This window comes from Oncorhynchus masou, chromosome 14 (genome assembly GCF_036934945.1).
Source record: "Oncorhynchus masou masou isolate Uvic2021 chromosome 14, UVic_Omas_1.1, whole genome shotgun sequence".
In the NCBI taxonomy this organism is placed as follows: domain Eukaryota; kingdom Metazoa; phylum Chordata; class Actinopteri; order Salmoniformes; family Salmonidae; genus Oncorhynchus; species Oncorhynchus masou.
In genome coordinates this window covers 5,083,969-5,106,762 of record NC_088225.1, presented here as the reverse complement: position 1 = coordinate 5,106,762, position 22,794 = coordinate 5,083,969, and the positions used below count along the sequence as shown (strand labels likewise).

The following is a 22,794-nucleotide window of genomic DNA, read 5'->3' as shown; positions in this document are numbered from 1 at the left end:
ATTGTGGAATACAGACGTTATATTTTCCGAGAAGCAGCACGTTCTTTTTGGTCAATTATCGACATCATTAGTGACACTAGAGGCAATACAGAACTCAACACAGGTCACAGGTGGCATGAGCTCATTATTATTTCATATCAGGACACACAGCATGTAGGCCTGTGTATAAAGATATAAATAGATATGGAAAGTACATATAGACATGTATGTGTGTCCAAAGACTTGTTCCTTAGCAACAGTAGACCTGTGAGCATAGTGATAGATGGCTGGTAAAGTTATTTTGGTTGAGAAAAGGAGGGAGGGACGAAGAGAGGGAGATGGGGTGCCTGGACTAAGGAGAAGGCAAAACGCTTCCACTTAGCACAGGGGAATTGGCAGCCTAGCAACACAAACTAAGTAAAGACATCCCCTAGCAACACGCAGGGGTTTAGCCCTTACCTCCCTCCTCCCCCTTCCACCTCCACCCATGTCTTTAGAGGCCTTCACACACGGCATGGCAGCATCTGAACACAGCAGAGTAGAAGCCCACACCCTCCACCCCCCACCCCAACCCCTTCATCTCCACATCCCTTCTCCAGAGGTGCAGCTGGGGGCATACTTCTTAGGATGTTGATCAAGTTAAATTAGTCTAATAGATTACCTACAGCCAGGGCTTCATTAGATGAACAAAGTGTGTGTGTGCGACGGGCATGTTAGTGAGTGGAGGTCAAGATTCAATGAGAGAGTGAGGGGATTAACCAGCAGGAAACACACACAAACAGAGAGAAGGTTAGGGAGTATAGAAGAGAGAATCCGAAAGAGAGAGAGAGAGAGAGCGAGACCGAGAGAGAAACAGAGAGAGCAAGGCCATGTCTGGGGTTGTGGGCACTGTCACCTGTGGGACAGTTAATCACATAGAGCTAAATGTAGTCATTAGTTCCCCCCTGACAGAGACTCCAGGTACACAGCAGCAGAGTATTTCTGACCGCTCCACTCAACAACCCCTTAACAGGCTGCATCCATTAGTCATTCAAGTTGTTTCAGGGAGATAATGGCTTCATTGCCTTAATTTGTTGTAACGTTGTCCTGTGTGTGTGTGTGTGTGTGTGTGTGTGTGTGTGTGTGTGTGTGTGTGTGTGTGTGTGTGTGTGTGTGTGTGTGTGTGTGTGTGTGTATATGTTTGTGTGTGTATATGTGTGTGTGTGCGCGCACCCATTTGTTTGAGTGAGCGTATCTGTTTGTGTGTTTGAGGGCAGTGAATTTGAATTGCATTGCCTTAATTTAATTAACTTGCTTTTTCTGCCTCCTATCTCCAGGGAAAACGTCTCCCACACTTCCCTCATTGAAGGATCTCCTGGCCTAAACATGTTGGCAGATCTACACATCACTCATTAAACTTCCTAGCTGGATTCCTCTCCTTCTTTCGCCCCCTCTTTCTCTCGCCCCCTCTTTCTTTCGCCCCCTCTTTCTCTCGCCACCTCTCTCCCTTCCACCATATCTTATTCTCCGCTCTCCCTCCCCTCTCTCTTTGTCTCCGGCTTTCTGTGTTACACAGCAGGCTATGAAACAACCCCATTGTGCCAAAGAGTGGATGTGCTTTTAAAAAGAGCCCGTGGAAGAAAAATGCTCACCCTCTCTTTATCCCTCTATCCCTTTCTCCCCTCCGTTAAATGCCAGTTAAGGGTCTTTCTTTCCCTATACGTTCTCGTTTGAGTTGCTCTTTACCGAGGGACACCTGTTGAGGAGAGGAGCAGTGCTCTCCGAGCCAGAGAGGCAGGGGGCCAGCGGGTCAGGAGGCACAGCGTCACAACACAAACAACATGTCCGCCATGAGAAGAGCTAGGCCACATCTCGTAAGGTAAACCCCAATAAGATATAGACTACCTGAGTTGCAACAAATCCCAGGTGCACCCCCTCTTACATAATGAGGTGGTCTTCATTATATCAGACCCAGTGAAAAGGAAAGGGGTGACGTGGTGATGGTTGGTTATCCAAACACTGACATTGGCAGTGATTGCATTCTCAGACTCAGTGAAAAGCTTGACAATGTGCTCTATGGAGCAGAGGCAGAGGTCAAGACCAATCTTCTGCCACCCCCCCCCCCCCAATGGTCCAGCTCACTGTCTTAATTGGGTGCCATCTGACCCCCTCTTTAGCTCTTTACCAGTACAATGTGAGCCATGGAGCATTATCCCCCACCCACAGCCAGGAGCAATCAAAGCCTAATGCAAGCACACCGCCTGCCTTCCTGGGTATTACAGCTTATCTATTTCTCTTTTTCTATCCCCCCACCTCGCCGCAATTCCAGAACACTGGCTGGTGGCAGTAGCTTAGCAACCAGAGAGACAGAGAGAATAACGGTATAGAGGGAGAGGGACAGTGATACAATAAATGGACAAGCTTAGAGGCAGAGAGAGAGAGAGAGAGAGAGAGAGAGAGAGAGAGAGAGAGAGAGAGAGACAGAGACATTGTCCCCCCCCCCCTCGTTGTTATCCACCTCCTGCACTTTTAGAGGTACACCATTTCTCTCCTGCTCCATCACTCCACAATGGACAAGCCTGGGAGGGCCACTAGACAGGTCAGGTTCAGATAAAGGAAGAATGGATCAAACAAGACTACTGAATCCTTCTCTAAAGAAGAGATGGCAGAGAATGGATGTAAATAGTCCAGCCTACATGCCCACATACACAACACGCAAAATATGCTCAAAGCTCTGTAAAGCGTTATCTGAAAATTAAACAAAGATGCAAACGACAACATTTACAAACACCTTTCTCTGCATTGTTATAACAGTGTATTGTTTTTGACAATATGTTTTGTATTTCTATACAATTTTTATTTCATGAGTCTTATTTTCATTTCATACATTTGTTTAGTTTATATATAAATGTATTCATTCATTTATTTCAGTTTTTTTTTTTTTGGGGGGGGGGGTATTGTCGAATAGACTTCAAAAGATTAGCAGGCAATTTGAATGTCTTGAATCACACAGATGCTTGCTACCATTATAGTGCCAGACATATCTATGCCACTGACACGTGGAGAATATTATTTAATATAATGCACATCCATACTCTCCTCTATATATTATGTCGTACAGTTACGTTTCTATACAGTAGCCTAAACGTGTCAGAGCCTCTCTGAATCACAATCAGCATTGCATTTTGCAAGTATGAGGAAAAGCATTCTAATTGGTGATCCACTGGTTTGAGATCAGGCTACTAATACAGGAGGTGGAGCAGGCAGAGAAAGTCAAGCAGTCAGTCCTAACAGGTCTCTCCAACATGGGAACTTTTTTAGACCGTCTATGGATATTTTCTGGTTTATTATTAGCTTCTTCTGAAGTTCTTGGTAAGTATTTTCTTTTTAATTTAATAATTTGTATGTAATAAGTTTTCCTCTACATTTTCTATTTTAGAACGCCGACTAGAATTTTAATCATACTTTTGTTTTATCCTATGTTTTTAATGAGTAATACGTCTTAAGTTCCAGGAAAACTCACCAAACGATAGTTTTTTACGATTTTATTTGCTAAAACAATAAACTGTATGGCACTGTTTTGAGCTACCGGAATGAAACATTGGGCATGTTGATTCCTCAGAAGGGATCGCTAATTCTCGAGACGTTGTGCCAGAGTGCGCTCATATTTGTACAGGCCACACCTTTGCATCATAAGATAACACTTTCACATAGTATTTGTTTTGGCCTCCTGTTCTTATAGAAACAGTGCTATATAGACAAGCGATCACTTCAACATGCACAATAGCGAATAGCCTAAGAATAATAATAATAGAAAATGATATCTAACACATAATTAAACCTCAACACATCGAACAGACAACGCGTATACATCTCATTGAACAAAAAAAATATGATATGACTGCAATCAGGTTTAAATAACCAACTGTTGCAAGACGTAATGTTTAACATCAGAGACTTATTGAGCAGCGTCAACATGACACATTGTAGCGTCGTACAGTGGTGGAAATTCCTGCCTCTTTCACTAGCATCGAATTGCCTGCATGACAGCGGTTTTACAAAACACCGTGCGTGACAGCACAGGCTTGAGTAGCAAGCAGTATGGCTTAACAGAAGAGGAGAGAAATAGAGCCTGGGGCAGAGAGGGAGCAGAGGAGGAGGATCCAGGAGAGAGAGAAATGAGAGTGTGTGGCCCAACTAACTGCTGAAGTAGTGAGAAAAGTTGAAGAAGTGTCGTTTAAATGCAGAGTCAGTGTGGAGAAACGTCATGAGACACAATTACTGGGCAAAACAGCAAGTAGAATAACATTGTAAATGTTATTGTATTAAAGAATCAATCTAAAAGTGTCCATACAGTACATAGCATACGTATATGATTCCTATTCAAGTGTCCATACATAGCTTCTTTGATTCCCACTACTGGACCTCCTACCGATTCACTCATGTTTATGTTGGTGTGTACTTCAGGCTCAAACATCTGCACGTCTCGAGGGGTGAGCACCTGCAGACAGTGTTTGGCTATCCACCCTAGCTGTGCTTGGTGCTTTAAGGAAGTAAGTATACCCCTGGAAGACTAAGTACAAAAAGTGCTGTAATTTCTAAATGGTTCACCCTATATGGATGAAAATACCCTCAACTTAAAGTTGACATGCTGCACTTTAATACCATAGCACATTAATGCACATTAATACCATAATACCAACCTTGCATCATTTCAAATCCAAAGTTCTGGAGTACAGAGTCAAAACAACAAAACATGTGTCACTGTCCAAAAACTGTATTCATCTACTGAACCCCCTTCCATTGTATTGCATTTAGATGCACTTTTTAAAAAAATTGATCACTGTCCCTTTACTGGTTGTCTCATTGGGAAGTGTCACTCTCACCAGTGTGTGTGTTGTCTTCCTGGGTTCAGGAGTTTGGCCAAGGGGGCTCCAGTGTGTCCCGTTGTGACCTGAAGCAGAACCTGTTGGATGGGGGGTGTACGAAGGGGGGGCTAGAGTTCCCCTTCAGTACCCTCAGTGTGCAAGAAAACACGCCCCTCAGTGACAAGGCATCGGGGGCTGCTGACGACGTCACCCAGATCAGACCCCAGAAACTCAGCCTCACTCTGAGACCAGGTACACTAACACAGCATAGGCTTACATACAAACACCCATATACACTGGCTTCACAACTCATCTAAAGTACATTGAAGTACATCTTTTGCCTCTCCTCTCTCACAAATTCAAACACCTCCTTTTAATCCTTTGTACCCCACCTGATTTTGACCTCTCTCTCTTTCTCTCTCTCTCTCAGATGATGCCAGGCGTTTCACAGTGACAGTGAAGCAGGTGGAGGACTACCCAGTTGACCTGTACTATCTGATGGACCTCTCCTACTCCATGAAGGACGACTTGGCCCGCCTGCGCTCCCTGGGCAACCAGCTGGCTGCAGCCATGGGCCGCACCACCAGCAACCTGCGTATGGGCTTTGGGGCCTTTGTGGACAAGCCCCTGTCTCCATATATGTACACCTACCCTGAGGAAGCAATCAGTAACCCTTGCTATGGGTGAGTGGGGGGTGGAGGGGACAGAGAGGTGGAGGAGGAGGGAGAGGAGGAGGAGATTGTTCAGAGTGGAAGATTTTGGTTCTGAAAAAGGTTGATATTCTGTGTTGAAGCTCAAACTTCCTCAGGATGTGTCTTTGTTAATAGCTGTCAAATCGTGTCTAGCAGCAATGTATTTATCTTTCTTTCTCTATCTCTCGCCACCTTTTTTGTCAATTTCCTGTTTTCGGCATGGCATGGGGTGTGATGTGTAGGATCCAGACGCGGTGCCTGCCTCAGTTTGGCTACAAGCACGTGCTGTCTCTGACCAAGCAGGTGGAGCGCTTCACCGAGGAGGTGGCGAAGCAGCAAGTGTCTCGAAACAGAGACTCTCCAGAGGGAGGCTTTGACGCAGTCATACAGGCAGTGGTGTGCAAGGTGATACAGTTGAAGTCGGAAGTTTACATACGTACACCTTAGCTAAATACATTTAAACTCAGTTTTTCACAATTCCTGACATTTAATTCTATTAAAAATTATTCCCTGTCTTAGGTCAGTTAGGATCACCACTTTATTTTAAGAATGTGAAATGTCAGAATAATAGTAGAGAGAATGATTTAGTTCAGCTTTTATTTCTTTCATCACATTCCCAGTGGGTCAGAAGTTAACATACACTCAATTGGTATTTGGTAGCATTGCCTTTAAATGGTTAAACCTGGGTCAAACATTTCAGGTAGCCATCCACAAGCTTCCCACAATAAGTTGGGTGAATTTTGGACCATTCCTCCTAACAGAGCTGGTGTAACTGAGTCGGGTTTGTAGGCCTCCTGACTTGCACACGCTTTTTCAGTTCTGCCCTCAAATTTTCTATAGGATTGAGGTCAGGGCTTTGTGATGGCCACTCCAATACCTTTGTTGTCCTTAAGCCACTATTCACCACTTTGGGAAGTATGCTTGGGGTCATTGTCCACTTGGAAGACCCATTTGCGACCAAGCTTTATCTTCCTGACTGATGTCTTGAGATGTTGCTTCAATATATCCACATAATTTTCCTCCCTCATGATGCCATCTATTTTGTGAAGTGCACCAATCCCTCCTGCTGCAAAGCACTCCCACAACATGACGCTGCCACCCCCGTGCTTCACGGTTGGGATGGTGTTCTTCGGCTTGCAAGCCTCCCCCTTTTTCCTTCAAACATAACGATGGTCATTATGGCCAAACAGTTTCATTTTTGTGCATTAGACCAGAGGACATTTCTCCAAAAAGTATGCTCTTTGTCCCCATGTGCAGTTTCAAACCGTAGTCTGGCTTTTTTATGGCGATTTTGGAGCAGTGGCTTCTTCCTTGCTGAACCACACTTGTGGAGGTCTACAATTTTCTTTATGAGGTCTTGGCTGATTTCTTTTGATTTTCCCATGATGTCAAGCAAAGAGGCACCGAGTTGGAAGGTAGGCCTTGAAATACATCAACAGGTACACCTCTAATTGACTCAAATTATGTCAATTAGCCTATCAGCAGCTTCTAAAGCCATTACATCATTTTATGGAATTTTCCAAGCTGTTTAATGGCACAGTCAACTTAGTGTATGTAAACTTCTGACCCCCTGGAATTGTGATACAGTGAATTATAAGTGAAATAATCTGTCTGTAAACAATTGTTGGAAAAATGACTTGTGTCAAGCCTAAAGTAGATGTCCTAACCGACTTGCCAAAACTATAGTTTGTTGACAAGAAATTTGTGGAGTGGTTGAAAACGAGTTTTAATGACTCCAACATCAGTGTATGTAAACTTCTGACTTCAACTGTAAATACACACGCGTGTACGCACACACCTAGAGACAGACAGACAGACAGACACACACACTCAGTGGTTTAGAAAACAGCACACAAACTTGAATACATACCGATTCTCTTCTCTCCTCTTCTTCCCCTCTCTCTCCCTCCCTCTGTCACTAGGACAAGATAGGCTGGCGTGGGGATGCCTCCCACCTGCTGGTGTTCACTACCGACGCTACGACACACATAGCCCTGGACGGCCGGCTGGCTGGTCTAGTGCAGCCCAATGATGGACAGTGTCACATCGACAGAGACAACAACTATGACAAGTCGTCAACCCTGGTGAGTGGTGTGTGTCAGGGAGTTTGTGTTGGAGTTCTATTCGTCTGTTATCACAAGAGAAACCTAATGATAACGACGGTCTCCTCCTTCAGGACTACCCCTCTCTGGCTCTGATCACAGAGAAGATGTCTGAGAACAACATCAACCTCATTTTCGCTGTGACCAACAATGTGATGCCCCTCTACCAGGTGAGCACACCTGACTGTTATCATGGTCACCGGGGTTACTAGGTGTAGGGTTATGGTACAATACCGATTATGCCCCCTTGGACCCTCTCTCCTCAGAACTACAGCCAGCTGATTCCTGGCACCACGGTTGGAACGCTGTCGGATGACTCCGGGAATGTGATCCAACTCATCCTGGATGCTTACGAGGTAAGAGACAGCCGTATATGTGAGAGTTGGGTTTTGATTTCAATCACGCTCAGTCATGCCCACTTTACCATTAACGCGAGTTGGTAACACCTAGGGGAGAATTGTCATTCACTGAGAAACAGCCGCGCTGAGTGCGCTCTATCCAATCGTAGCAGCAGAATCAGCCTACAGCCCGGCCATTTACAGACAACAGAACTACCCATTAGCATGCAGCGCCTCGTAGCCAACGTTATGTTGAAAGGACAGGAGCAAACATCACCAACACAACAGTCATAAAACATACAGATACTCTAGAAAGCAGGAAAGGCCTTGAGCTGGTCATGCTGCGTCATGCGTTGCTAAACCATTTTTCACGTACATTGGCTGTTTGAGATATTTCAAGAGGAACACACAACATTAGCGAACATAACGCTCCCACTTCAAACTCTCATTGCTTCTAGCATTTCTTAATGAGGACATGGAAAGCGAGGCTAAAAGGTGTTAGTTCAGCCCCCCTTAAATTCTCAAACAGTCTATTTGACTTCCCATGAGCCCATGCGTGACAGATAGAACACTGTATAAACACACTGTATCCATTTCCACAGAGACTAAGAGTAGAGGTTTTCTGAATCGTTTATGTTTCTGATTGAGTTCTTTTCTGACCTCTGCCCATTGACCCCTGACCTGTGGAGTAGAGGATCCGTTCCAAGGTGGAATTGGAGTTGCTGGGTGTTCCAGAGGAGCTGGCTCTGTCCTTCAATGCCACCTGCCTCAACGGAGAGCTCATCCAGGGACTCAAGTCCTGCTCCGGACTTAAGATCGGAGACACAGTCAGTACCTGTACCACTCACCATCTGGATGATAAATGCTGGCTTAGTGTCAGATCTTAGGTATAGGAATAATGCTCTGTTCTTACTGCACAGTTCAAATGTAACCTGGTGTATTACACCCCCCAGGTGTCGTTCAATGTGGAAGCAAGGTTACGCGGCTGCCCTAAGGAGAAGAACCGTACCTTCACCATTAAACCTGTGGGCTTCAAGGATGCCCTGGAGGTTACGGTCCACTTCGCCTGCGGGTGTGACTGTGAGGCCACAGCCCAGCCCGAGAGCCCTCTCTGTAACCAGGGAAATGGGACCTACGAGTGTGGTGTGTGCCAGTGTCACCCGGGGCGCCTGGGAGACCGCTGTGAGTGTGCCGACGGGGACTACAGGCCCTCAGACCAGGGCAACTGCAGCCCCAAACCTGATGACCCCATCTGCAGTGGGAGGGGCAACTGTGTGTGTGGCCAATGCTCCTGCCATACTAGTGGCTTTGGAAAGGTGTGGGGCAAGTACTGCGAATGTGACGACTTCAACTGCCTGCGCTTCAAAGGAGAGATCTGCTCGGGTGAGTGTATAGACCACTGTGGTGTCTGTCAAGGAGACAGCAATGTTGGTTTCTTTTTGTGTTTTCTTTTTACCCCTTTTTCTCCCCAATTTCGTGGTATCCAATTGGTAGTTATACAGCTTGTCCCATCGCTGCAACTCCCATACGGACTTGGGAGAGGCGAAGGTCGAGAGCCGTGCATCCTTCGAAACACGACCCAGTCAAGCCGCACTGCTTCTTGACACAATGCCCGCTTAAGCCGGAACCCAGCCGCACCAATGTGTCGGAGGAAACATCGTACACCTGGCGACCGTGTCAGCGTGCATGCGCCCGGCCTGTCACAGGAGTCGCTAGAGCGTGATGGGACAAGGACATCCTGGCCTCCCCTAACCCGGACGGCACTGGGCCAATTGTGCACCGCCTCATGGGTCTCCCGGTCGGCTGCGACAGAGCCTAGACTCGAATCAGAATCTCTAGTGGCACAGCTAGCACTGCGATGTAGTGCCTTAGACCCCTGCACCACTCGGCAGGCCCCAAGTTGGTTTCTTTTACTACATGTTCCTTTCTGCTGAGTTTTGTTGTTTTTGTAACATTCCTTGTGTTTGCTTTAGGGTTAGGTTTTTTGGCAGACTTATGGTTTTAGCAGGATAGAGGGGATTTCCATAGAATATGTCCACAATGCTTCAGTTGACCCTTATCCAGTACTTTCTCTTTTACGGTTAATTTAACCCAGTCGATGATTAGCTTGGCTTTAATCGTAGTTGATCCATTGTTACCACAGTTTCTTCGTTGTTCTTGCCACGGTATATGGCATTAACTATGTGAACCCTTTGGAAATACCTGGATTTCTGCATAAAATGGTCATACAATTTGATCAGATCTTCATCTAGGTCACAACAATAGACAAACACAGTCTGATTAAACTAATAACACACAAACAATTATACATTTTCATGCCTTTATTGAACACACCGTGTAAACATTCACAGTGCAGGGTGGAAAAAGAATGTGAACCCTTGGATTTAATAACTGGTTGTCCCTCCGTTGGCAGAAATAACCTCAACCGAACTTTTTCTGTGGTTGTGGATCAGTCCTGCACAACGGTCAGGAGGAATTTTGGACCGTTCCTCTTTACAAAACTGTTTCAGTTCAGCAATATTCTTGGGATGTCTGATGTGACCTCTCTTAGGTTATGCCACAGCATCTAATTTTTTTTTTTGCCACACATAGTGTTGTGTGTTCCTTCCAAACAACTCAACTGTAGTTTAATCTGTCCACAGAATACTTTGCCAATAGTGCTGTGGAACATCCAGGTGCACTTTTGCAAACTTCAGACGTGCATGAATGCTTTTTTTGGACAGCAGTGGCTTCTTCCGTGGTGTCCTTCCACGAACACCATTCTTGTTTAGTGTTTTACGTGTCGTAGACTCATAAACAGAGATGTTAGCATTTTCCAGAGATTGCTGTAAGTCTTTAGCTGACACTCTAGGATTCTTCTTAACCTCATTGAGCATTTTGCGCTGTGCTCTTGCAGTCATCTTTGCAGGAAGGCCACTCCTAGGGAGAGTAGCAACAGTGCTGAACTTTTTCCATTTATAGACAATTTGTTTTACTGTGGACTGATGAACATCAAGGCTTTTAGAGATACTTTCCAGCTTTATCAAGTCAACAATTCTTAATCTTAGGTCTTCTGAGATCTATTTTGTTCGAGGCATGGTTCACATCAGGCAATTCTTCTTGTTAATAGCAAACTCAAATTTTGTGAGTGTTTTTATAAGGCAGGGCAGCTCTAACTAACATCTCCAATCTCGTCTCATTGATTGGACTCCAGGTTAGTTGACTCCTGACTCCAATTAGCTTTTGGATAAGTCATTAGCCTCGGGGTTCACATACTTTTTCCAACCTACACTGTGAATGATTAAATTATGTATTCAATATAGACAAGAAAAATACAATAATTTGTGTGTTATCAGTTTAAGCACACTATGTTTATCTATTGTTGTGACTTAGATGAAGATCAGGTCAAATTTGATGACCAATTTGTGCAGAAATCCAGGTAATTCCAAAGGGTTCACATACTTTTTCTCGCCACTGTAAATAGTAGATAAATACTGGCTTAAACCAGGCTGTAAAATAAGGTGTTACCCCACATTCTTATTATATGCCATATACTGAACGTTGTTGGCTTTGAAATAGACCCAGACTACACAATGTTATGTAGAAATAAACAGAGAATGCAGTGGTTCACCATTGGTCAATGTCTTTGACCTTTAACATTTGCTCAAATCCACAATGCTTACTGTACTGTAGCTCCAATGGATTTACCTCGTCTGCTCTTACACTTAGATTGTATTATGAAGGTGAAAACACTCGAAGGAAACGGAACATGTTTACAATATACTTACTCACGAGAAGTTATTCACGTCTTCTCCCGTGATCATTTTAGCATAGTAAACGAGCTCACAGCACTCACTGATTCTATCAATCTTCTAACCACTCTTGGGAATGAAGTATGAGGTGTCATCGCTGATCTGATCATCTCTCCCTACTGCATGCCTGCACAAGCACACCCGTTGCAAAATCAAAGTAGAAGCATTGTAATAAGTCCTGTCATTGGATAGCATTGCGTAGCAGATGAGTCATGGTGCCGTTGCTGCGTTTATATACAGTGATATTCAAGAGTTTGGACACACCTACTCATTCCAGGGTTTTTCTTTATTTTTAAAAACTATTTTCTACATTGTAGAATACTAGTGAAGACATCAAAACTATGAAATAACACACATGGAATCATGTAGTAACCAAAAAAAGTGTTTGAGATTTGAATTTGGGATTATTCAAAGTAGAGACCCTTTGTCTTCATGACAGCTTAGCACTCTTGGAATTCTCTCAACCAGCTTCATGAGGTAGTCACCTGGAATGAATTTAAATGAAACAGGTGTGCCGTATTAAAAGTTAATTTGTGGAATTTCTTTCCTTCTTAATGAGTTTGAGCCAATCAGTTGTGTTGTGACATGGTAGGGGTGGTATACAGAAGATAGCCCTATTTGGTAAAAGACCAAGTCCGTATTATGGCAAGAACAGCTCAAATAACAGAAACGACAGTCCATCATTACTTTAAGACATGAAGGTCAGTCAATCTGGAACATTTCAAGAAAGTTTAAAGTTTCTTCAAGTGCAGTCGCAAAAACCATTAAGCGATATTATGAAACTGGCTCTCATGAATACTGCCACAGGAAAGGAAGAGCAAGAGTATACCTCTGCTGCAGAGAATAAGTCCATTATAGTTAACTGCATCTCAGATTGCAGTTCAAGTAACAGGCACATCTCAACATCAGCTGTTCAGAGGAGACTGCATGAATCAGGCCTTCATGGTTGAATTGCTGCAAAGATACACTACTAAAGGACACCAATAAGAAGAAGACATGCTTGGGCCAAGAAACACGAGCAATGGACATTAGACCGGTGGAAATCTGTCCTTTGGTCTGATGAGTCCAAATGTGAGATTTTTGGTTCCAACCACCATGTCTTTGTGAGACGCAGAGTAGGTGAACTGATGATCTCCACATGTGTGGTTCCCACCGTGAAGCATGGAGGAGGTGTGATGGTGCTTTGCTGGTGACACTGTCTGATGTATTTAGAATTCAAGCCAAACTTAACCAGCATGGCTACCACAGCATTCTGCAGCTATACGCCATCCCATCTGGTTTGCGCTCAGTGGGACTATCATTTGTTTTTCAACAGGACAATGACCCAATACACCTCCAGGCTGTGTAAGGGCTATTTGACCAAGAAGGAGAGTGATGGAGTGCTGCATCAGATGATCTGGCCTACACAATCACCCGACCTCAACCCAATTGAGATGGTTCGGGATGAGTTGGACCGCAGAGTGATGGAAAAGCAGCCAACAAGTGCTCAGCATATGTGGGAACTCCTTCAAGACCGTTGGAAAAGCATTCCAGGTGAAGCTGGTTGAGGGAATGCCAAAAGTGTGCAAAGCTGTCATCCAGGCAAATGGTGGCTACATTGAAGTATCTCAAATATAAAATATATTTTGATTTGTTTAACACTTTCTTTGGTTACTACATGATTCTCTATGTTATTTCATGTCTTATTCATGCCTTATTTCACGTCTTATTCTACAATGTAGAAAATAGCAAAAAATAAAGAAAGACCCTTGAATGAGTAGGTGTGTCCAAACTTTTGACTGGTACTGTATGTGTTGGCTGTGGCTATAACTCTGTGTTTTAACCACAGCCGATCCCTTAGGGATATGACTGAGCTTTATTAGACAACCGGACTTTGCTTATGGTAACAGAGGTTAAAGTCAGATTGGCAAATCGCTGTTGTAATCTCTGAAAGAATGAGAGGCACTGGATACCTGTAGAGAGGTTATGTCTGTTACTCTTTCAGGGAAGGAGCTATGTAGTCTATTATCGTCATTTTACTGAAAATGCACTGTTTGATTCACTCCATAAGACCTTTGTTGCCAAATAGATGGTTGCCATTAGTTCCCAGCGTAGCCCTGAGTCTTTTCGACCTAGGAATGAGGATGTTCCCATGGTCAACCGCCTCACATGTTTGTTTTCACATTGTCCAGACTTTTCCTCACCCCTCTCTCCCCTCACCCAGCCATAGCATGCCTCCACAGGGATTTATACGGGAAGGCAGGGGGGGGTCTGAGTTATGTGAGACAGCATCTCTTAACGTAAGCAGTCTGGCCCTTTGGGAAGGCACTATAAAAAGGGCCCGTGGGCTGAACAAGAGGGGTAATGTGCACTGGAATCATTTTTTAAAATTCAACAATTCAACGTATCTAAGGCAACCAGCTGCAAAAGGATTGTGAGTTTGCTCAATATTTGGGCATATAGCTGAACCAACATACATTCTATTCTAATTTATCTGCATATTTCCCCAGTGTAAAATGAAACTCTTCACGACAGTATATTACATATATCATCAGGCCTTTCTTTGAGGACCTAGTTACACCCTAACTGCAGTCATCTGAAACCCCTGGTTTACAGGCCACATCAAGCCTGCAAGTCACATGATGATGTGTAATTCCTATTGGAATCCAACTGGAGTGAGGATACCCAACAATTGGAACTTTCAATCACCCACAACCTGCATTGAGAATGACTGACAGGGGTAGAAAACATTAATTACTGAGACTACCTAAATCTAATAAACTGGGACAGCCATCTCAGTAACGGGTACAAAAAGTCCAACTACAAACAGATTGGATTAGTTTTGGAAAATGTATGTTTTTTATGTTTGTGTACCATAAGATTAATCAACCAATCATTGTACATGCAAACACATAGATATTGAAACAAACTATTCTGAAAAGCAACCTGCAATAGAGCATGCTGGGAAATATAATAACGATGGGTGTGGTTTTTAGTAAACATATTTGTAATTTTACTCCAAAGGAAAACATGAACTTGTAATTCGTCTCAACAAGTTCATATACATTCAGCTCAATGTGAGCAAAGTTTGTTGAATGAACAAACCTTCACACATTAGCTACATTTATTTTCCTTCAATTCACAAAATAATGCTGATTAAGCAATTGGTTAAGTTGGCTTTTTTGAGTGAAATGTATGCTGTGTGTGAAATGTTATGTATGGTGCTTAGGGCGAAGTCAGGACTTGGGAGTGGGTTATATTTGGTTAAAACAGTAATTAGTCTTAACTCAGCATTATCTATGGTTTCGTCAGTGGAAAATATGTTGTTTGTGGGATTGAGGTCTTAGTCATTGAGATGTACTCTTGTCTACGGTTGGCACAGAAACGCAACAGTCCAGAACTCCATATTTAGTGAGTAGAGCACAGTGAAGGAGACTCAACTTAGTCTGCCTGTGTCTCTGGTGTCTTGTTGGCATTATGTCATTGCTGTGTGATGAACAATATAGTATAAGAGTCCCTGGGCCGAGCTCAATTTGAGTCTCCCCATCCCGTCCTCCCAACCCCAGGCCCTCCCACATCCCCCGGAGGGCGTGTATTTTCCCCTCTGCTCTGGAGCTGGGGATGGGGTTGGGGCTGGGGCTGGGGTTGGGTTTGGGGCTGGGACTGGGGTTTGGGGGCTGGAGTTGGAGTTTGGGTTGTGGTTTGGGCTGGGGCTGTCCAGAACTCCATACAGTCCAGAACTCCATATTTAGTGAGTAGAGCACAGTGAAGGAGACTCAACTTAGTCTGCCTGTGTCTCTGGAGTCTTATTGGCATTATGTCATTGCTGTGTGATGAACAATATAGTATAAGAGTCCCTGTACCCAGCTCAATTTGAGTCTCCCCCATCCCGTCCTCGCAACCCCAGGCCCTCCCACATCCCCCGGAGGGTGTGTATTTTTCCCTCTGCTCTGGGGCTGGGGCTAGAGCTGAGGTTGGGGCTGGGGTTGGAGCTGGGGTTGGAGCTGGGGCTGGGAATGGGGATGAGGCTGGAGTTGGGTTTGGGGTTTGGGATGGAGTTGGGGATGGGGTTGCGGCTGGAGTTGGAGCTGGGGCTGGGGTTGGGGTTGGAGCTGGGGCTTGGGCTGGGGTTGGAGTTGGGGCTGGAGTTGGGGCTGGGGATGGGGTTGGGGCTGGGGCTGGAGCTGGAGCTGGGGCTGGGGTTGGGGCTGGGGCTGTGGAGCAGGAGTCAGCAAGCACATCCCCAGGGCACACAAACAGGCAAGAGAGAACAGGAAAGTTAGCATTCCTCTGGCACCCTGCCCTCTCTCTTTCTCCCTCTTAAAGTTAACCTCCATCACAAATACTCCCACTCATCTCCTCTCTCTTTTTAAAATTTGTATTATTCTCTCATCGGTGTGTTTACAGTACCCCCTCTCGCTCTCTCGTGCTCTTTTTCTCTCCCTCTCTCTCTCTCTTTCTTTATATTTATGTCTATGTCTTCCTCCACCGCTTCGCTCTCATTCGCTCTGTCCTCCCTCCTGGACTCCATGTTTATGTGTCTCTGTAGTTCATGTTTACGACTTGATAAATTGGAGGATTAGAGTGCCATCTCAGACCGAGGCAGATTATTTAGACATGCATGCCAAATGGCACCCTATTCCCTGTATAGTGCACTACTTCTGACCAGGGCCCATAGGGCTCATGTCAAAAGTAGTGCACTGTGTAGGGAATAGGGTGCCATTTGGGATGTATGCCTAGAAACTCCTTCCCATGTCTCTGACTCGACCCTACAACAAGTACAGTAGAGAGAACAAGGCACAAGCATGAACTCACTGTACGGATGAGGTAGAGTATAAGGAGCATTAGCCAAACACAAGGACGTTTTTAAGAGAGGAATACCGGGACTTTCTTTACTATGTGTTGAATGTGTCCCATTCAGTTGGGTCCGTGCTCTGTTTGTGGGATACATACTGTAAAACGTTAACCAGCTCAACTCAGACAGCTTATGTGCCTGCAAGACAGTCAAGCGACTTTTTATACCTATAGCTGCCTCGTTCATTACAAACACACACACACTCACTTATCTCACAGTGATGAGTCAGATAGGGCATGGGAACTGGGGAATTTAGCTGACGGAGGTGGTTTCACCTGAAAACAACAATGCCCATGTCTCTGAGGGCCTGTTTTCACAGTTTTACAGACCTCTATTCAGTTTCCAGCGGTCACTCTAACCCAGTTGAGCTCTGAGACAGTGACTCAGTTTGTCTCTGCTCTTCGTCATTCATTGCCCAGCCCTGTTGCATTAACCTTCAGCCATTATGTCTGTCTGAGGGCAATCAAACAATCATTTCTCAATTTTGCTGGCTGGTCTGAGAGATATTGTGGAGGCTCCAGGGAGTGGTCATCACATCCCAGGGATTGTCCCAGTGTTGGGAGGGGATGAGTGGGATGGATTACCAGTTTGCTTCATTAAGAAGGGTGCTTATCCTGCCATTGTCTGCACTGTCTGGTCATGATTTGATGACTTAATGTTCTGGGAATTATTACTCAATATGGACTCATCACACATGTGCCTGCCTGCCTGCCCGTGCTCTCAATACACTCATGAATACAGAGACAAACACATGCAGAATTGCTGACAATTACACTGAACAAAAATGGAAACACAACATGCAACAATTTCAAAGATTTGATTGAGTTACAGTTCATATGAGGAAATCAGTCAATTGAAATGAATTCATTAGAACCTCATCTATGGATTTCACATGACTGAGAATACAGATATGCATCTGTTGGTCACAAGACACCTTAAAAACTATGGGCCTCAGGATCTCGTCACGTTATTTCTGTGCATTAAAATTGACATTGATAAAATGCAATTGTGTTCATTGTCCATAGTTTATGCCTGCCCATGCCATAATCCCATCACCACCATCGGGCACTCTTTTCACAATGTTGACACCGCTCACCCACTGTAGAATAACTATCTTCAAAGTAATGACTCGGGACGTCGGGTTTGAAATGAAAGCTTCTAGTAATACTACTTGTTCACATTACATTTAACAACTTCAGATTCTACAAAACAATAAAAGAAAGTTGCTAGCGAAAGTCAGGATAATCACTTGTCACTTGTACATAACTGGCGCATTCTCTCTCTACTTCCTGTCACAAGGCATTCTGGAACTTCCGGTCAATAGCGTAATCCAATACTAACTGTTGGTTATTACTGCATTGTCGGAACTAGAAGCACAAGCATTTTGCTACACTCGCATTAACATCTGCTAACCATGTGTATGTGACAAATAAAATTTGATTTGACATCTGTGATATTGTGTTGAGTGAAAAACTGCACATTTTAGAGTGGCCTTTTATTGTCCCCAGCACAAGGTGCACCTGTGTAATCATCATGCTGTTTAATCAGCTTCTTGATATGCCACACCTGTCAGGTTGAGGGATTATCAATGCAAAGGAGAAATGCTCACTTACAGGGATGTTAACACATAACAACATTTGAGAGAAATAAGCTTTTTGTGCATATGGAAAATTTCTGGGATCTTTTATTTCAGCTCATAAAACGTGGGACCAACACTTTACATGTTGGGGTTCTATTTTAGTTAAGTATAGACACAATCTGGCAAAAACACGTGCACAACCACTCACATACACAATGCTTAGAAATTCAAAACATTCCAGGCCAGGGTTGTAATTGCACTCATGGGTTTGTCCAGTACTGATAATGTGATGTACAAAATATACATTATTACGGTCTCTAAGTTAGACATAAAATGTTCATTAAAAAATGGCCCATCCTCACTCTCTGTGTCTCTACCAGGCCATGGGAAATGTGACTGTGGCTTCTGCAAGTGTGGCTCTGACTGGATGGGGGAGAACTGTAACTGCACAACCCGGACAGACACCTGCATGTCCAGTATGGGCCTGCTGTGCAGCGGCCGGGGCCAGTGTGTGTGTGGGGCCTGTGAGTGCACCCAGCCCGGGGCCTACGGGGCCACTTGTGAGAGGTGTCCAACCTGCCCTGATGCCTGCAGCATCAAGAAGTGAGTAAATACAGGGGGCAGTATAACTGCCTACACACAAATACTGTATGAGTACATGTGATTGGGGTGATGAGGAAATGGTGATGCAATAAGGAAGAGGAGGAAAAGGAGGATGATTATGATGAAGTTGGTGGTGATGATGATGATGATGATGATGATTATGCATTAACATTGTGTTTTATCTGCAGGGAATGTGTTGAATGTAAGCACTTCAAGAGAGGCCGTCTCTTTGAGGAGAAAAGCTGTGCCCGAATCTGCAGGGATGAAATTCAGAAGGTGGAAGAACTAGGTAAGAACTATTACACAATGTTCCCTTGTTGTGAGTTCAACATGCTCTCCAAGCAACAGATTGCATTATTTACAGTGCGTGTTAAAGTTTTTGGATGTTCTCACATATTCCTATGATGTGAGTGGCAGGTAGACTGGTGGACTGGGCCAGTACCTGGAAGGTTGCTGGTTTGAATCACTGAGCCGATGACGTGAGATATTTGTCAATGTGCCCTTGAGCAAAGCACTTAACCCTAATTGTTCCTTTAAGTAGTTCAAAACATGTTATATAAACTGGGTGTTAACAACCCACATTGAGTCCCCAATTTCTCTACAGTATCAGAGCTTGTTCTCCCTGAGGAAACGCTGCAGTTTCAGGGTGGATATGACGCTGATGACCATTCTCTAGAGATCATTCATTGAATTCCATTTTAACATTCAGTATGATCTGCTGATTCGGTAATCTAAACCTAAAGAACCAGAACAGGCTGAGTAACATTGTGAAACCAGGCAGCAGGATCCTTGGTATGAACTTACAGTAACTGACCTTTCTCGCCAGCAACATACATGAATCATACGCAAGGAGCCATCCATTCTGAGACTCCTAGCATCCCCCGTTTGATACATTTTTGTGTGCTTCCCTTAGAGCGCAGATACAGGCTTCAAAGGTTTAAAACTAATAGATCAAAACTCTCCTTCATCCCAGCTGCTATTCGCTCTCTCAATATGCGGTAGGACTGTGCTGTTTTGGTACAGACTGGTTTATTCATCTCTGGTTTAGAGGTCTAATTCCTGTGGACACTGCTGTTTATATTGTATTTGTTTGTCTGTATATTTAATGTTATGTGTCCATTGATTTCACTCTGTGCTGCAAAATAAATATAATTAACCTCCAGCTCCTCATCTCCTCTCTCTCTCTCTTTCATCCCAGTCTTCTATGAGAAGAATGCTGTGAACTGCACCTATAAGGATGAGAATGACTGTGTAGAGCGCTTCCAGTACTACGAGGATGCCAGCGGAAAGTCCATCCTGTATGTCACGGAGCCTGGTGAGTGTGTCCATCCGTGTGCGAATGGGTCGGAGTTCTGTGCTCGTATGTACAGCATATGATATGCGTTTGGCAGGGTCTGGATGAGAGCGAATTCCTTTAGTTATCTAGAGAATAATTGTGTGTGTAGAAATAACGTGCATTACTATGTGTGCATAGGACTAAAGCCGGGAGCTGTAGGAGGAGTCGATTTTTCTCCCTAGATAAGAATAGTGTGTTCCTGGGTGCCATGTCAGTCTTTGTCTTTGTGGCTGGGAGGCACCACTAGAGAGTAGAGCAGGTACAGAGAGGGCAGAATGGTTCTCTAAAGCTGATAATAGCACTCAGCCCTGCCACTCCTGGTAGTCTCTTACACGCACCCAAGAGGAACAAAGACAACCCCAAAGCAAGAGTGAGGTGCATTAATGCTAGTCCCCTACACAAATATCATATTGCCGACACAAATAGCCTCTCTCTCTTCTCTCTCCTCCTGTTTTCTTCTCTCTCTTTCAGACTGTCCTAAAGGGCCTGATATCCTGGTGGTTCTCATGGCGGTGGCGGGGGCCATCTTGTTTCTGGGTCTGGCTGGCCTGCTCATCTGGAAGCTGCTGGTCACCATCCACGACCGCCGAGAGTTCGCCAAGTTTGAGGAGGAGAGGGCTAAGGCCAAGTGGGATACGGTGAGTCAGACTATGCTTTCAAGACAAAGCTGCCATCTGATGGGAAAAATATGAATGGCAAGAACATTTATCCATGTCAAGATGACACGTCCTCTATTTGTTTCTATTTTCCAGGCTAACAACCCCTTGTACAAAGGAGCCACCACCACTTTCACCAATGTGACCTACCGTGGGAACTCTTGAGGGACTCTTGACCAATCACAATCAGCAAAACTCAGGGGTTTATAAGAGAGATGCAATGTAGTGACACAGAGGGGGTTGGTGAGGCGGACCCTCTCCACCAACGTGATAAAGTGTGCTGACTCTACTGTCAGTGAAATACGTTTGTTGATATTACACTGTAGTGATGGTATTCTATATATCATGTAAAAACCAAAGCATTAAAACTGCCTTATCCAACATTGCGATATCCAGCCAGATTATGGCAGGGCCTCCAGGACCCCTATTTCACTCACAAAGTGTGACGTCATTCCCAGAATAAGGCCAGGTATAGTTCAGAGACCCCAAACCGAACTTTAAAGACAAAGACTGTTATGCTCTGTTGTTGTTTCATGAAATTGCACTGCACACACCACAGCACACAACACAGCACACACCACTGTACACACCACAGCACACACCACAGCACACACCACAGCACACACCACAGCACACACCACTGCACACACCACAGCACACACCACAGCACACACCACAGCACACACCACTGCACACACCACAGCACACACCACAGCACACACCACTGCACACACCACTGCACACACCACTGCACACACCACAGCACACACCACTGCACACACCACTGCACACACCACAGCACACACCACAGCACACACCACTGCACACACCACTGTACACACCACAGTACACACCACAGCACACACCACTGCACACACCACTGCACACACCACTGCACACACCACAGCACACACCACAGCACACTTGCCCACAGGCCTCTTTCACAAACAAACTGGTTGTAGTATGTTATTATGGAACCTAAATGCTTGCTTCTACTGCCATGGCTTACTTGCGTTATGACACTAAACTCAGGTATTCACACTGTATTACAAAAAGGTCAAAGCCAATACCTGTAATAAACAGCCACATGGGATATCATGAGTGAATTATGTTTTAGTTAATGGTGCTGGTGCCCAATTTATGCTGTATGTTAAAATATGTCAATGTTACATTTAATGTGTTTTGGGAATGAGTGGCTTTTTGGTTAGATTATTGGTTTTACTATGTTGATTTAAAAAAAGTGAAATCACTCATCCATTTTTCTGTCTTTTTTTATAGCAATTTCACTCTGCTAAGAAACATTTTTGAAAAAATTATCTGCTTTTGAGTTTTGCTTTTATACATAACATCATGTTTGTAATTGAATGAGTATCAATAACACATTGTGCAAACCAGTACAAACACGATCAGCCATGGATAAAGATACGGAGATTTCTGCGCATGTGCAGGATTTCCACTCCGCTGCCTTTGTAGCTGTTGTTCAGCGCTCGGTTGCCGCTTCACCCACCCGTAACATGAGCATCTCGTAATTATATACAGATCTACGGTTTCAGACACTTGCGAATTAAAAAGTTTAATTGGCAGGTGTACAGTGCACTGCTAAGATGCTGGCTAAGCCCTAAAGTACATTGGTGTTTTGCCAAAAGTATATAACTACCCCTGTCTAAATAAAATAAGTTTAAAAACTTTACCAGAGAGCTTTATTGTTTCAAATCACACGTGGGTAGGCCTATGGCTATTTGGGAAGCCAGCAATTTGGGCAGTGCTTGTGGCAATAGGCATAGCTAATTATTGAGTTGCAGCTGCTAGTAAAAGGCATTTCAAATGTGTGAAGATAATGTCTGGACTATAATTTAAAATGGAATCTAGGATTCCCACAAGCCACACAATACTTGTCTGAAGGCAGCCCAGACATTTAAAAACAAACTTTGTTTAGATTTTTTCAACATCTGTTTTTCCAGGTATGAATCTGCTATTCAATGCGTTTCAATGGGCCAATAACAACAGCAGGCCAAATTCAATGTTTCCTCAAATAAT

The 22,794-nt window shown here is 44.3% G+C and overlaps 1 protein-coding gene across 1 annotated transcript; it reads left to right on the top strand.

Moving 5' to 3' along the window:
* The first annotated feature begins 3,189 nt into the window (after nt 1–3,189).
* On the top strand, nt 3,190–22,010 carry LOC135554012 (integrin beta-3-like). The gene is made up of 15 exons (XM_064986007.1): nt 3,190–3,330; nt 4,426–4,511; nt 4,874–5,078; nt 5,257–5,509; nt 5,761–5,923; nt 7,441–7,602; nt 7,695–7,790; nt 7,887–7,976; nt 8,651–8,785; nt 8,912–9,341; nt 18,543–18,765; nt 18,954–19,054; nt 19,964–20,080; nt 20,573–20,739; nt 20,854–22,010. Exons 1-15 carry the CDS (start codon nt 3,264–3,266, stop codon nt 20,920–20,922), a joined length of 2,364 nt encoding a protein of 787 aa, XP_064842079.1. The 5' UTR covers nt 3,190–3,263; the 3' UTR covers nt 20,923–22,010.
* Nucleotides 22,011–22,794: the final 784 nt, after the last annotated feature.